Below are 16,446 nucleotides of genomic sequence, written 5' to 3' on the forward strand. Positions count from 1 at the left end.
AACATGAAAGAAATACCATCCCCATACAGAGCTGTGCCAAAACCTTCCCAGTGCAATTGGCTTCCTTCCACATTCATCAGTGGTTTCCAACTGTAAAGACCAATGGCCTCTCCTTTTTCCTTCTCTAGGTGTGTTGATCTTGGGAATTCTATATTTCCAGAGCTCAGCTGCATGTCAAGAGCTTAGTTGCTCAAATTTATTTAAATCTTATCTGTCTTCAGCTCCATTTAGCCGCCTACAACATAGATCAATCATCTTTTCCATTCCTCCCCCATGTAACCCCTCCTTGTAGATTTGTTTATTGAAATGGCATAATCTGATGGCTGGACTCAGGAATCTAACACACTTGGAACAATAGTCTCCCCTGATCCTGCCTAGTATTGGATTAATTGAGTTTAAGCTAAACAGATACTAAAGGTGTGTTGTTATACAGTGACTACAGAAAGATTGAGTGAAATTTTAGCTCAAATATGTAGTTGTGAGACATGAATCTGATGGTTCCCTACAATCAAAAATTCATAGAGATGTGTAGAATATGTTTTCCTAACAAAAGGAAAAGTTAGGAATAAACATCTACAGAAAAACAACTGTGGACTGAAACAGTGAAAAAAAATGTTTAAGTTTATACTGGGAATAAGAGAGAAGCCTAGAAAGAGTGGAAGGAAAAAACTGAGGAGCAGGCTAAATGACATGTCAGAGGTTAAGAAATATATAAAGTGAAAATTTGCAATACTCAAAATGACTTAGGTACCAGGAAGGACTTTACAGCATTAAAATTACAGCCCTTACATTGGGAGACAAAATAAAGTAGTGAAGATGTAATAAGGTGAAAAGTATTAAATCAAACTACGTTTTCAATATGGAAAGCTTTTGACTTTGAGAGTAGTAGCAGCATGAGGACATATGTCCAGAAATAGAAATAACCACACCTGGTGTAGAATGAAAGAGTTTAATGTGTTCAAGTTGAAGCAAGGAAAGAAAGGACATTTCCCATCCTCTAACTCTTACAGACACAGCAAATTGACCAACAGGTCCAAACACTGTTCATAGATTGATCAGTTTTGAGATGATATCGCATGATTACAAATTGCCTAAAAGAAAGAAAGGAGGGGGAAAAATTCTGCAGAATTATTTTTCTGACATCATTAACATACCAGGATTAAGAGTGGTGTTTTAAAGAGGGGAAAAAGATGGAAAGACAGAAAACACAAGATGAAGTGAAATATCAGCATGGTGAGAACTTCTTAAACCGTTGGAAGTTGAAGGGTTGAAAGTTTTAAAAGTGTTGGGAGGAAGATATCAGTCTGGAGGAGGGCAGTAGTGCAGTTCCTGATGAACTGGTCTTAGAGTTCTTTTGTTTAATATTTTCTGTAAAGACCTTGAAAGACAGTAAAACATAGAATCATAAAATCACAAAATTGTTTGGGTTGGAAGGAACACTTTAAGATCATTTAGTCCAACCCCGGTGCCACAGGCAGGGACATCTTTCACTACATCATATTACTCAAAGCCCTGTCCATTCTGACTTTTAACACTTTCAATGATGGGGCATCCCCAACTTCTCTGGACAATCTGTCTTACCACCATAAGCATGAAAAAATTCTTCTTTATATCCCATTTAAATCTATTCTCATTTTAGAACTGTTGACCTTTGTCCTATCACTACAGGCTATGGTAAAAAGTTGTTCTTCATCTTTCTTATAAGCCCCCAATTTATACTGAAAGGCTGCAGCCCTGGAGCCTTCTCTTCTCCAGGTAAAACAACTTCAACTCTCTTAACTCTTCTTCATAGGAGAGGTGCTGAAGCTGTTTGATCATTTTCATGGACCTCCTCTGGACCCACTCCAACAGGTCCATGTCCTTCTTGTGCTGAGGGCCCCAGAACTGAACACAGCACTCCAGATGGGTTCTCATAAGAGCAGAGCAGAGGGGTAGAATCACCTCCCTTGACCTGAAGGCTACACTTCTTTTAATGCAGCCCAAAATATGGTTGGCTTTTTGGGCTGCAACCACACATTACTGGCTCATATCCATGAGAGCTGCTCAAGGTCAAAGCAAAAATGCAAGTGCATGCAATCAGCAAATTGTCATACAGACATAGAGAAAGGCTGGTGTGGACTAAATATGAGAAATGATCTCGCCAAACACTTGATCATAGCTGCTCTCTGTCCTTCCCAGCAGTAGATTTCTAGCAGAGGTTTGGGCAAACTGTTAGTTTCCATAGCCTTCAATAATGATCTGTTCAGTGAGCCTAATGGTACTGTTCTGCCCCACAAGATGTTGCATAGATGTATCATTTGCTATTCTAAATGTGCAAATAGATCCCATAGCTAGAAATTAGAGTGCATGGACAAGAACAATGCACAGCTATGGGCACAGATGAAATGAGATTTTCCTCAGTCCAAAGTCTTTTTTTTTCTATGTCATTGCCCTGGTAATCCAGGATGGGGGTATGTGGAGTGGTAGAAGTGCGTGGTGAAGAAAGAAGCAATCAGGCAGCATCTCTGTTGGGTACGGGGGGACCTAAGCAGTTTTGAAAGTCACCTCAAGTAAGATGAGATGCACCCACACTTCACTTCTGCTCAACACATTGACAAACCTCATGTCAACTCTGTCTAGATACTCCCAGGGAGGTGTGAGTAGGATAATAAGAGTGACAGAAATGAAATATTCACTTGCTTGTAGGCTTTTGAGACAGAGGTGTTATTCTTGAATTCTTCCATGATCCTGTTAAGGACGTAGATGCAGTACATAAGGCCCTTTTCCTCTTAGTCTCCTCTTGAACAAATATCCCCATTATGTGAGGTAGTCCAGCACAGCCCCTCTTACCAGGCATCTTCAGAGGTGTTCTCATGGCCACTTTGCCTTTTACATCCTTGGTTATCTTCATGATACTGACTGCTTCTTATCACACCATTGAATAGGAAAGAGGCTGCTCTATAGTCTACCTCAGCCTGAAAACTTTGGGTTTGTTTACATCAACACCTTAATCCCCAAACCAGAAGCATGTGAAGAGAATGTTTCAAGGTAATTTCTGTGATGTAAAGGTGTCCAGTGTTTTGTATTTCAGGATGAATCATAAGGGTGGTGATGACAGGGAATTTACCTTGAAGTACCCACACAGTGCTGTAGATTGGCTTCCCATTTAGTTCTGCTACACCCTTCGCATTACAGGAAGCATGGTGAAATGCGTGCAGGAAAATATTAATCTCTTCTGTTCCACATTTGGAGAATAAACATCCATCCCGGAGAGCAGGTCATCTATTTCTGTCCTTTGCATCTTTTTCACTCAAATGGTCTCTGGGGAAAAGTCACTTCTCTAGAAGGTGTTTATTGGAAATCAAGGGGGTATAGTGTTACCCATGTAGACCTCCCTCAGCACAAGAGTCCTATAAATTTGGAAGTCCACTTTTATGGGTAAATGAGCTGATGCAGTTTGGATAATAGCTATGCCTGCTGAAAAAGGAGAATACAAATACGCAGCTGTGCCATGTACAGGCAAAGGAAAGAGATGTTTCTTTTGGCAACCTTGACTGGGGGTGAGGTACAGACTTGGCTGAAGGCACTTTCCCAAGGATTTTGGAGGGAATGGCTCAGACTGAGAACTGCAACTATTTGGAAGAGGGATTTTCATCCTCAGGATATTTAGCATGTAGCTGCTGATATTAATTAATGACAAACCAGTTTAGCTTGCACAGATTGGTGCTGTAGTAATTGAGATTTATATACCAGCTGCTGGGTCAGGCTAACTATCCTTCCAGCATGAGTGTTTCTGTCTCCTGCCCCAGAAATCCCACATTTAGATGAGAGCATCGTACCATATTTTGCTCACAATTATTCAGTGTCTGAAAAAAAAATCATCTTCTTCAATATTTTCTGCATATTTCAACTTCAACAGATATGGTTTTTTGGTTAAAACTGATTTTGTAAAGTACCTAAAAAATTAAAGATGCCTACAACCAGTCTCTGTCACTGAATTTGACAGGCGATGAATGGTGTGTCTCTTCTTTCTGCCAAAAAAAAAAAGTGATGACATCCAAACCACCTCCTGGAAATGGTCACTAGCTTGTGTTAATTCCTTTTTCATACCCAGGAACTGTTTGGCAGGTCCTTGGGCCTAACCCACGCTGGTAACAGTAGGCATGGCTAATTTTCTGTGCCCAGAAGTTTTCCCTAGCTTGGCTTAATTTTTTAGTGCAGCTGAAACCTCTCAGCCTGGAACTTGCTGGACCAGACCCTGAAGGTTAGAAAAGTAGTAAATTGTTTGTATTTTGTTTTCTGTGATTTTGTTTTCTGTGATGTTTTTCTGTGATAATGTTTTTTTTTTATTATTATTATTTTATTTTTATATATCCTTTACCCATCATGAATTTCTGAGTCACGTGTGCATATATCCCACCTCCAGAGCTTGTTAGGGGAGTTCTTAGCAGGTAGTATAATGGGTTACATGGCTCCTTCTTGGTTTTGATTAATCCTTAACTCAGAACCCATGTTAAAAACGACCACAAGGGGAAATAATATTGTGGTGGAGGCCCTGATAATGCCTGCGTTTGAATTTCTTCTGCATTGGTGAATTCTCGACTTTTATGGATCACTGATAAAAGTCCTGCAAGAATTTATGTTTTTCCTTTGTGTAGACTTTACATCTTCCTATGGAGTTCTATGAAGAAATGAGACAGTAGAAGTTTCTATATCTAATTTAGGTATGAATCTAGCTAGGCAAGATTTCTCTGGGTAGCCATTATGTTTTGTGATTAAACTTTAATTGGAAATCACCTGTGTGCTTTGTTGAAGATCTGGACAGGGCTCAGTGTTTAGTAAGTATAGAACTGTGTGATGAAACATATTTTGATAATTTCTTAACCACTTTTCCTTCAATTGTCACACCGGTTACATACATAGAGGTGCATTTTCTGCCCATCTGACTGTCTCTAAGAACTTTTGAACCAGTCCAGTCCTTAAAACTGCTATGAAAGGTGTAGGGATAGAAAAGAGAGAGGTCTTCTAATTGTGAAAGACTGTGTGGTGACCTCAGCTTTCACAGACATTAAGGGAAACAACAGACACAAATCTGTACAAAACCAGGTCATGGAAACAATTGTTGAAATGGTTTTGGTGGAACATGGGTGAGATGAAAGGGAGTCATAAACAGGTCACATACAGAGTGAAGGAAAGCTGTTGGCTCGGTTACAGTATTGTGGTGCTTGTGATGAAGCTGAACATTAGGTAGACCAGGAAGGAAGAAGAGATAAGTATTTTTGCTGTTCTCAGAAACAAGTTTGAGCACAGGGAGGGAATGACAGTGAGATTCAGAAATATGTCTGTTCTTTGCTGCCTTGAATAACAACACCTGGTGCCAACAAGAAAGAAAAACTCTGTATCTCTTGTGCCTACACATCCTCACCCTTCCCTCCATCTGTGCTGCTTGCAGCCTCCATATTCACAGTCGTCAATGTCAGCAATGAGGTTTCCCTGTTGGCTTCTTTGGGCTTCTGTTGGGTTCTTGACCTCAGGTCTTCATAGCTTTCCTGAGCTTTTGGGAAGTAACTTCACCTGCATTAGCATGATGAGTAAGGGTCATCCTTGAATTTCCAGCCTGGGAAATTTGGGACAATTTCCCATCCAGCCCATGGGTATTCCTGTTGTCTGATATGAATAGCTCCTGGCTGATGGGAATTTCTTCAGGCCAACATTGTTCTGTCTCATTGCCTTTATCTCAGATGTTACTGTCATCAGCTCTTCATATCAAGACTTCTTTAACAGATTGAAGTTTGAGTAGTAGCTTGTATTGCACTCCCAACTTGGACATGTTTGTAACTGTCTTCAGACTCCTTGTTTCCCATGGGCCCTGGAAGACATCATATAGACAGGTCCCCATGGCCAAGGAAATGGCTTACTTTCCCCATCCTCCTTGGGGGCTCCAAGGAGAAATGGTAGAGAGCTGCAGAAGAGTACCTGATAGCAGAGAATTTGTTGCAGGAACAGGAAAGAAGAAAAATTAATTGCACAGGATTATGATGGCCTTCTGGCTATCAGGGGAGGTCCCATCTGACTGGCAGTTAGTAAATGTGACGCCCATCTACAAGAAGGGCTGGAAGGAGGATCTGGAAAACTACAGGCTTGTCAGTCTGACTCTGGCACCAGGGAAGCTCATGGAGATTATCCTGAGTGCCATCACACAGCATTTACTGGACAACCAGGCAATCAGGCCCAATCAGCACGGGTTTAAGAAATTCAGGTCCTGCTTGATGAACCTGATCTCCTTCTATGACAAGGTGATGTTCTCAGTTGATGATGGAAAGGCTGTGAATGTGGTCTACTTCAGTAAGGCTTTTGGCACCATTTCCCACAACATTCTCCTGAAGAAACTGGCTGCTCATGGCTTGGACTGGCATACACTTTGTTGGGTTAAAAACTGGCTGGATGGCTGGGCCCAAAGAGTCGTGGTAAATGGAGCTAGATCCAGCTGGAGGCCTGTCACTAGTGGTATTCCCCAGGACTCAGAACTGGGGCCAGTTCTCTTCTATATCTTTATCAATGATCTGGATGAGGGAATTGAGTGCACCTCCAGTAAATTTCCAGACAACCCCAAGTTAGGAATGAGTGTTGATCTGCTTGATGGTAGGAGGGCTCTGCAGGTGGACATGGATAGCCTGGACTGATGGGCCAAGGCCAACTGCATGAGGTTCAACAAGGCCAAGTGCCGGGTCCTGTACTTGGGGCACCTCAACCCCATGCAGAGCTACAGGTAGGGGAAAAAGTGGCTGGAAATCTGCCCGTTGGAAAGGACCTCAGGGTATTGGTCAATAGCTGGTTTATATGAGCCAACAGTGTGCTCAGGTGGCCAAGAAGGCCAACAGCATCCTGGCTTGTATCAGAAACAGTGTGGCCAGCAGGATCAGGGAGGTGAGCGTCCCCCTGTACTCAGCTCTGGTGAGGCTGCACCTTGAGTACCGTGTTCTGTTTTGGGCCCCTCATTACAAGGAGGACATGAAGGTGCTGGAGAGTGTCCAAAGAAGGCCAAAAATGCTGGTTAAGGGTTATAAGAATAAGTCTTATTAGGAGCAGCTGAGGTAGCTGGGATTGTTTAACCTAGAGAAAAGGAGGCTTCAGGGAAGACCTTATCATGATCTACAATTACCTTAAAGGAGGCTATAGTGAGGTGGGTATCAGGCTCTTTTCCCGAGCACCATGTAAAAGACAAGTGGAAGTGGCCTCAAGTTGCACCATGGAAAGTTTAGGTTGGATATTAAGAGAAATTTCTTTACTGAAATTGTTGTGCAGCATTGGAACAGGCTGCCCTGGGTAGTGGTTGAGTGACTATCCCTATAGGTCTTCAATAAATGTGTAGATGTAGAACTCAGTAGCATGGTTTAGTGGTGGGCTTCAGTACTACATTAAAGGTTGGACTAGATGATCTAATAGGGATTCTAAAACCTGAATGATTCTATTATTCTATGAAGGGCAGAGAAATAAGTGCACTAGATAGTACATGGGTGTGAGAACTGTTGTGAAATTCTCGGCCATTTTACTGCCAGGCAGTTGGATTCTGTCCAGAAGCAGTGCTTGCACATGAGCAATACACTCTTTTAAAAGGATTGCCATTCCCTGCTTCTCTATGGCATGCAAAAGAAAGAGCAGGGAGGGTTGTTTTCTTAATTGTTTTCTTTTAAATGTTCACATTTAAACTTTGAATGGTCGGCTTATAATAATGTCAAATCTAAACTTCCTTTATTTTTCTAGAGCTCGTTTAAAGTGTAAAGGAATAGGTCAGATGTATTCAAATTATCACATCTCAAATGATTGTTTGAATCTTAGCCAAGGCTTCCTCTCTTCAACATGGCTTTTAATCACCGCAGTTGACTTGGCATCATAAAAGCTAGTCTCTCTCTCGATGTCAGTATTTTAAGCAGGATGAACGCCTCTCTCTTCACTACAGAAACACTGCATGTTACAGCCAGAGATTGCACCAGTTCTTAATTTTTTTCTGGGAAGCAAACAAACACATCCCCTTACTACATAGCAGAAAACAGGCTTAAACGATGCAGTGATGCAGCTGTGTACAAATCAAAAGCAGAAGACATAAACAAGTAGTGTGGACAGAAGGCACCTGTGTGTGTGACATTGTGGATACACCCCTCCACTGCCACCTGGGAGACGGGTGGGTGCCTGCAAATAACTCAACATGCAGTGACCCCTGACGAAAACAAATCCCCTCCCTGCCCATTGCTTCACTTTCACTCACCGGGTCTGGGTGAAGTCCTCATTCCACAAATTCCTTCAAAGCCAGATTGAATCTCTAATGAAAGTAACCAGTTGGCAGGGAGTGAAACTTTTTCCTTTCCTGATGCAGATCCGTACCAGTCATCTCTGTTGCAGGGGGCAGTCAAACTACGCTGGGCATGGAGAGCCAGGGGCTGGGGCATAGTGTCTAGAAGTGTTTCACACGGAGAAGCACTGGCAGAGATTAACATGAGCCCATGAGGTGCATTGAGGCCATTGCAGAGTGGGTGGTAAACACAGCTGAGGTATATAAAGGTGTTTAAATAAGCTGGTAACTTTACAAAGCAATGCCCACATAATATGGGCTAGTTGATATAAACCAGATCACCCCTACAGAGATAAGATCAGGGCTGCAATAGGAGCTGTAGGTCAAGAATATCCGCAGAGTTATGTATCAAGAGGAGGCAAGGGTGCAGCATCTGCTTTGCAAGGAGTCCTGATTTAGCTTGGAAAAGCATCAGTAGAGCTCAAGGTAAGATCCGAATTGAGCTACTGAGGGCTCTGTCTGCCACACAGTTTTTAAAGGGCAGAATGGGAGTGGGGTGAGTCAACATGGCATGGCATGAGCTTGGCTTCACCAGCCTTGCCCAGGGTGAATGATGGGTGCAGTTACTTTGGGGATGTTCTGAATTCAAAGGGCAGGTCTGTTGATTGTTTTTAGTGACAGCCTAGTGACTGATTGACTGTGAGAGCTGAGCGAGTTGCGGGCTCTCCCTTGGTCTGTTTGGATCATTGAAAACCATGTTACACAACCGTGTATGCATAATAGTGACCAGGAATGTGGCTGTGCAGGGTGGGTAGGTAGTGGGTAGTCCTTCCCTGCCTCTGTTACACTAGCTCACTCTTTTCAGGCTTATTTTTAGCGTGTGTCTTTCTCCAGGCCCCATTAAAGTCACTATCTGAACACCTCTTGATAGATTGGACCTGATAACATCTGTACAAGATAGAGGTATGGAGAGGCTGTGCAACTTGCCCCAGGCCACACAAGAGATGCAGCGAGGAACCTGGTCCTTAAACACTAGCTCATCTCCTCTCTCTGCAGCAAAGATGTTCTCCGATGTCATCAAACGTTTTTTAACCAGATGCAGCAAGTTGGGCTCAATTCAGGTAACCTTGGTGACATTTTTCAAATCAGGTACAGATATTACTTGTAACTGCTGATGGGCCATAAGAAATGCTGTATGTCCTAATCCCTATCCACAGAGATAATGAATACTACCAGCAGCAAATACAGTACCACAGAGATAATCGAAGAAACACTTTTGTTTTACTCTGAATGCACATTTGTAATGTTTCCTATCATAAAAATCATCCCAAAACATTTATTCTGGATCAGAGTTTTTTTACTTTTCCCATCTGTAGGAGGTACCATCACTAGAGAATTGGTTTTACTTTCAATTAATATAAATGCAGCTTTTAGAAAATGTAAATACTGACCTTTGGAAAAAAAAAATCCATTTTATTGTGCAATTCTTTATTATTTAAATGAATGATCCTGAAAGTATAGAAATCTCTTGCGTACATGGTAGATTAAGTTTTTTAAAGGGAATGTCAATTTTAGGCCTCTTGATAAGTATGGAAAGAAGAAAGTGTGGAAAGAAAGTGTGGAGAAGAACTGAAAGAACTTCTCAGCCTGCAAAGTCAAGAAACAACTTTTATGGGGGAATAAAACATAGCTTTGTTTTCAAAAAAATATTGTGTTGGACCCAGCAAACAGCTCTCAGCACATTTTCTCAGCAAACTGACCTTCAGCCAGAGCTTGTGTATTTGTGTGATGCCAGCTTGGCTGCACTAACTGACCACACTGCTGAAACAGGGTCCAGAACAGAGCAGGAGGGAACAATTCCTGTCTGTGTTTATTAGGGGGTTGCAAAGCAGGAGGGGAGGCCAGCCTTTTTGTCAACATGCAGTCACAGCACCTGCAAAAGCAGTCTTCTTCCTGGTCCTGCCCTGACCCAGCCCTGGTTCTGACCCATGGCTGAGTCATTTTTCTACCTAAGCGTGCCACCTCCTAACCCTTCCCAGAATTAAGTTGTTTTTGAGACTGTCTCTTGGTGACCTGAATGGGGAGTGAAGCGTTTTGTTATTGCAAGTGCCATGGCAGGACCCATTGAGAGGCAGTGAGTCCCACCAGTTTGTACCACATCATGTCTGCAGATGCTTCCTATCCTGCATTTTACTGTGCCCATCCCAGCTGGTCCTCACATTAAGCTATCAAACCTCTCCTTACCCCACAGTACATGCAAAAACTCAAGGTATATCCCTAGAATTAATGTGTTTGACCTCTCCAGCAGCTGGGAGCTGATCACAGATGCTGCACCTCACTGAACATCACTGGGGACTCCTCTGGCTGGGCTGGCTAACAGGTTTAGACCATTCCCATACAGCCAAACTCCCAGTCTCCAGGCAGGGCTATCACAGTCATGCTGCTGTGACTATGGTAGTTGGGAACCATCCCTGGGTGTGGACATGTCTCACTGCCTGGGAATTATTTGAGAGAGTGGGCACAGAGCAGTAACACATCAGGGACCTTCCTACAGCACAAGAAAATGAGCCCCTGGACTGGAGAGGTCAGGGAGCTGGTCAGCCATGCAGAAAACAGCCTGGTTGGGATGCGTACTGATGGATGAGCCTCCTTTGCAATGACTGAGACTCAGGAGGTTTGCAAAAAACAAAATAAAATACCCCACAGGTGTCCCATATCCTCCCTCTGCTGATAACCAGACAGTACTGGTATGAAGAAGGTGGTTCATTCCAGATTACCCTTTGGGAAAACCCCTTCCCTGCTTCCTACAATTAACAGCTTGTTTATGCCTCGTGTCCCAAGGATTTAGGTACTTTTCTCTTTCACAACAGCAGACAGTGTCATTATTCTCTGACATCCCATTAACTTCATCCAAAATTTGATGTTGGCCTTTGTCCCGTGGCAATGGGTACTCTGGTCATCTGCAGATGACTCATCTCTTCGGAATAAATGGTTCTCTGTTATTTCAGCCTGTGGCTCTGCACATCCTTTGCAGTTCCAGGAGTCCTTAGGGTATGAGGGAGGAAAATGGGGCACTTGGCCAACCTCCCTCCCTTTCAGTCCTCCACCCACTGCTGTGCTGACTTGACAAAGACTTGTGGGCACACCCACATCTTGTAGGCAAACTCAGGTCACCCATGGATCAACCAGGACACACTGGGAACACACTTTCTACTTCTCTCCAACAGTTACTGTCTGCCATGGTGCTCCAGGTACCTGTAGCATCCCAAGGATGCTACAGCTGTGGGAAGGTGTAGGAATGACCATAAACACATGTAACAGGGAACATGGACATTGCTTTTGTCTTGTGTGGTAGCTAACAAGTTGCAGGATCCCAGGATTTCTTGGTCATAAGTAAGTTCCTTTTCAGGTGTGATTCCTGGGGCATGTGCCCTTCAGAATTTGTCATAAATTAGGGCCCCTCGAGTTTTGGAGGTACAGTTGCCAACCTTATTCTGCTGTGCCATGGCATCTCTCAGCACACATGGTCATTACATTGCAATGACCAAGACTGAGAAATGGCCAGACTTTCAAAACAGATGCACCTGCAGCTCCTGCTGAGTGCTGGAATACATGGCTGAGTGATATACATGCAACACACTCACATTCAGTTTAGAAATAAGTATATTTTAGGTGTTACATGGATTGTATGCACACACATTTTCTCATCTAGCAACAATACAGCAATAGCAATAAAGAAGTTATCGTAAGGCAAAGATCTGCCATCAGCTCCAAAGACACTGTATGCAACACACCAAATTGCTTCCAGCTACAATTCCCATCATAACTGGGTTGCTCCAAGACTTCCCGTGGTCATGGGATTCCTCTTTCCTCCTCACCATCTGTTGTTCAGGAAGGCCCAGAGCACACTGGCTGATATCCCTGCTGCCATCCCATAGCTGCTCCTCACACTGCCAGCTGCATTGGTGTTGCAGAGGTCGGTGCCGCAGCAAGAGATATTCCTGTTGCCCACTTTGAAGTCCTGAAAGTCTGCTTCACATGTTGGTTCACAGCCCTTGCTGATGATGTTGAAGAGCCCAATGAGCCCTGGAAGGAAACAGGACCATTACTCCAAGGACTTAAGGAAATGTTACCTAAGCTAAGGATCACGGATCTGAATAATAAGGTGTTAATTCTTATCTGGGTTTACTGCATGGGAAAAAAATATTTAAAAAAAAATCTGCATGTTTTGCTATTGCAGGTTTTATTTTTGGGGTGTCTGTTTGTCAGTAGGGAGGGAAGGAATTCAATCCCTGATCATTTGCTTGAGGCAGTGTGTTCTACAGCACGGTTCTCAGGGGCTTCTGAAACAGCACCACCTGCATAAATGTTGATAATATAATTAATAGCAAAAGCAACCATTTACAGCTTTGTCTGGGAATCTACACTACAAAGGGATGAGGAACAAGTGTGTGGGGGCAATTTTTGCACCTATCCTATACACCTTCATTACGTGGAGCCCTTCATCATCCAGGGGAATTGCAGAAACAGGGTTATGCCCATTTCGTGTATGATAGAGTTATTGAGTTACTGATCCGTTGTCAGATGCACATCCTGTTTTTGTTGTTTTTCCCTGTGGTCAGATTACAGTTTACATGAGACCTCCTGGTCTTGCATAATTTAATCAAGGCATCGTGTCTTTGCCATATTCATAATGGCTCTCCTTTATGTGAATGCATGGCCATCGGTATGTGAACTACTAACAAAGAGGGTGCCTACTGGAGATATTGCATTCCCTGCCTGACAGATGACTTTGAACATGCCACCAATGGGTTTTGTGCCCCAAAAGCAACTGAGCAGGCACCACAGATCCGCACAGGGTAAACAAGGTTTACTTTTACTTTTTCAGAATGGAAGAATTAAGTCATCCATTAAGAGATTTTTTCTGGAGATGCACAACTGGTTGCATTCAGAGCTGGCTGTGATGGGCAATGTGAAATTCTGTCCTTTCCATTGAATTTCCCTAGTTAGTTTTTGCTGAAGTGCAGCCCCTCACATTTTAACCCATGTTTCTAACTTTTCAAAGCCATAAGCTTAAATATCGCCCTTGTAAGGAAAAAAAAAAAAAAGTATTTGATATTAAGGAATAAAACGAAGCCTTATTTTGCACAGGTGAGAGAAATTAGTAGATATTATTCATATTGCCTTGTCCTTAACAGCTACTGCCCTGCTCAGCTATGTGCAGTACAAAGCAGCTGCACTCTCAAATATTTTTCCAGGCACCAGCCATACTGCTCAATATTTCACATGATCTACTGGCAAACACAGAGGAATTTGAGATACGTCATCCACATGGATTTGCAATCACACCATTGGTGATGGCCAGGACAACTAATAAGACATTAGATATCAAAAAGGGTTAATCATTGTTTTTCTGTCATTCCTATTTAAACTGGAACTCATCGGAAAATTTTTCCTCACCACTTCTCACCAGATGACTTTTCTCTTCCTGATGAACTCTGGGCTTTGCTGGTCCATACCAGCTGGTGTGTCTAGATAAGGTGGGGATGATTGGGCACCCAAGGCTGGGGCCGTGCATGGCTCCAACAACACAGCCCCCCCATGCGTTGCCCACCCCCACTTTGACTTACTGATCACTTCTGTCTTGCACATGCTCTTTCCACTGCAGTTCTTCGTTTCCTGACACTGGCTGTTGCTAAGTTTTGACTTGCAGCTGTAACACTTCAGAGAAGAACCTGCAAGAGACCAAGAGGGGTTGTAAAAAATATCCATCTGAAACTCTCCAGGTAACCAAATTTAGTGCATGCGCTGGGAATCAGAACCCTTTTTGTGGGTGCTCAAAGGAAGGCAGTACCTCTGTTATTGGGAAAACAGTGTTGTGTTTGTTGCTTTTTTTTTTTTCCGTTTTTGTAGGAGAATGTTATGCTTGCTTGGGGTGAGAGGATATTTGGTAGGTGTTGGAGCAGCTCCTGATGTAGGCAGTATGAGGAGGGGGGCAAAAAGAGACCAGCTGCTTATCTGCTCTCATCAGTCAACATTTGAGGTACTCTGCTCATGAACTGAGCAGAGAGGGAGGGATGAAGTCCCCAGAAGGACAGGTTGATGTTGTTCACCTGCCTCTATAGACAGGAGTGTTATGCCAAGGGTGCTTGTGAGCCTTAGCTGAGGCATTTCCCCATTGAAATGGGAAAGCCCAGAGGAAAGAGAGGAAAATGGAAAGGTGGAGCAGGGGATTTGCAAGGTTTCTTCCAGCCCTTTTGCTCGGTTTGGCCAACTTGTGCCACCTGCTCTCCCATACTTCCTCTTAGAAAGCAAAAGATGAGGAAAAAGGGCTTTCACCTCCCTCTCACCATCATGTCACCATGTGTTCCCACCCGGTCATGGACACGGGACCAAAAGTCTGTGCTGTTAACACCTGCTGAGCAGTGACACAGGTCAAGACAAGGCAGAATAAACAGTGCAGTTTAAAAGTGTCTAGTCCTGATGAAAAATAGTCCCCCAAGGAGTAAGAACATTGTGCAATTACCCGTTCCTAGTACTTCCCTGTGCCCCAGGGCATCGCTGGAGCTTTGTTGCCTTCTAAGTGTGCTGTGAATGTACATACACACTTTAACCCCTTGACTACCAGGCTTGTTTCATGGTTTCCTCAATACCCTTAAACCCAAAATACCCTTTCAGGACACAGACAAGCCCTAACTAGAAGTAAGTGTTATTCAGAGCAGGAAGAAGAAGAAATTTGAATATCTCGGTCTCCTCTCCAAAATGTTTTTATATAAATGGCTGATTCAGCAAGCACCCAAACCCCAGATTATCTGTAGTGCTGCACTCTCTTGTCATGTTTATCTGACTTTTACTGCAGCAAAAGTCACTTTTCAGAACATTCTGCTGAAAGGTTTCAGAGGAAAGGGTCTGTCTGGCAAAGGCTGTACAAAACCCTTCTCAGTCTATACCTTAAGCATCTTGTGTTGTTTGAGACAAAGTTTCTGCTCAGATATGCATTTTCTCTTCTCTGGTAATAGTGAAGAGCTGTTTTTAAACATTATTTTCCCAGTCAGGCCAAAAAAGTGACAGATCTGTACTGCCTGTTTCCCACCCATCACCCATTCAGCCTAGAAAACAACATGCTGTGGTATTCTCCCCATTTCTCTCCTCCTTTCTCGCCAACAATCTGTGCGGCACCAGAGGCCACTTTTAAAATGAGTCAGAAAGCAAGCTGGAACAAAAACTCTTTGCAGAAATGCTGCAACAGGCATTTTAATATCATGGGAAGGATGATAATAATCCTCACTCCCCTCTTTACGAAAACAAACAAACAAAATAAAAACCACTACATATAATTAAATAATTAAGTATTTTTGATGTCAGTTAAATTCAGCGTTTCATAGGACATATCTTGCCTGGAAGTTGTTCTACCCAGCACTAGGATCACACCACCAGCAGAGATGCACTATCTATTTATTTTTTTTTTTTTCCACTACAACACCCAGGACACCTTAACAAAATGCAAACATCTTAAAACATTTGCTTCAGCATTTCTTCCCTCTCTGCCAAACCCCATAACAAGCCTTTTCTCCTCGCTGAAGGTCTACTAGAGAGGATGTGGGACTCTCTTACCTGAGTCCATGCACAGGACCGCTGCCAGGAGGACGATGAAGAAAACCTTCATTTTGGGATGGCTTTTCTTGTACTGAATACGGGCTGTTTCCTTGTGGGGTACTTTATATACTGTGGGAGGCAGCGATCGTGCATGCCCAGAAGATTACCCCGTGAAGGCACCTGAGCGAGGTTATATGCTGGACCAAGGGAGGGGTTGCTTTGTGGTGGTGATATTTGCTTTAGGTGCCTCTCCTATCTGACTGTGACTTGCCTAGCTACCAAAGCTCCTCTCCACTTCTACACCCTCGCCTTCCCTCCCACCCTTGGGCAAAGTGTTCATGAGAGGAAAAAAAAAAAACACAAATTCCTTAGAACAAGTTGGCCTTATGCATCTCCCTGGGGCAAGCAAGACTGTGGTTGCACCCTGTGAAAAGAGCTCTCCACCCCCACTGCTATCCTGTGTAGAGCTATTGTTTTTAATCAAGCACAAAATGTTTTGTTTTGCTTTTGTGTTATTATTTTTTTTTTTTAATAGACACTTCCTGCTATTTTTCTGACTCTGTGTGACACTGGTGGCATGC

General features: G+C 43.2%; 1 protein-coding gene and 1 long non-coding RNA gene across 2 annotated transcripts; one reads left to right on the top strand and one right to left on the bottom strand.

The window, feature by feature from the left end:
- The first annotated feature begins 8,261 nt into the window (after positions 1-8,261).
- On the top strand, positions 8,262-11,798 carry LOC113842935 (uncharacterized). The gene is made up of 3 exons (XR_003495873.3): positions 8,262-8,755; positions 9,201-9,390; positions 9,845-11,798. It is a non-coding gene; the product is annotated as an uncharacterized lncRNA (long non-coding RNA).
- Positions 11,799-11,914: 116 nt separating this feature from the next.
- Positions 11,915-16,133, bottom strand: LOC101790916 (prostate stem cell antigen). Its single transcript, XM_005016052.6, has 3 exons — positions 15,884-16,133; positions 13,900-14,004; positions 11,915-12,355 (listed from the first exon to the last, which is right to left on the bottom strand). Exons 1-3 carry the CDS (start codon positions 15,933-15,935, stop codon positions 12,144-12,146), a joined length of 369 nt encoding a protein of 122 aa, XP_005016109.2. The 5' UTR covers positions 15,936-16,133; the 3' UTR covers positions 11,915-12,143.
- Between the last annotated feature and the right edge of the window lie 313 nt (positions 16,134-16,446).

Source organism: Anas platyrhynchos, chromosome 2 (genome assembly GCF_047663525.1).
Source record: "Anas platyrhynchos isolate ZD024472 breed Pekin duck chromosome 2, IASCAAS_PekinDuck_T2T, whole genome shotgun sequence".
Lineage (NCBI taxonomy): Eukaryota > Metazoa > Chordata > Aves > Anseriformes > Anatidae > Anas > Anas platyrhynchos.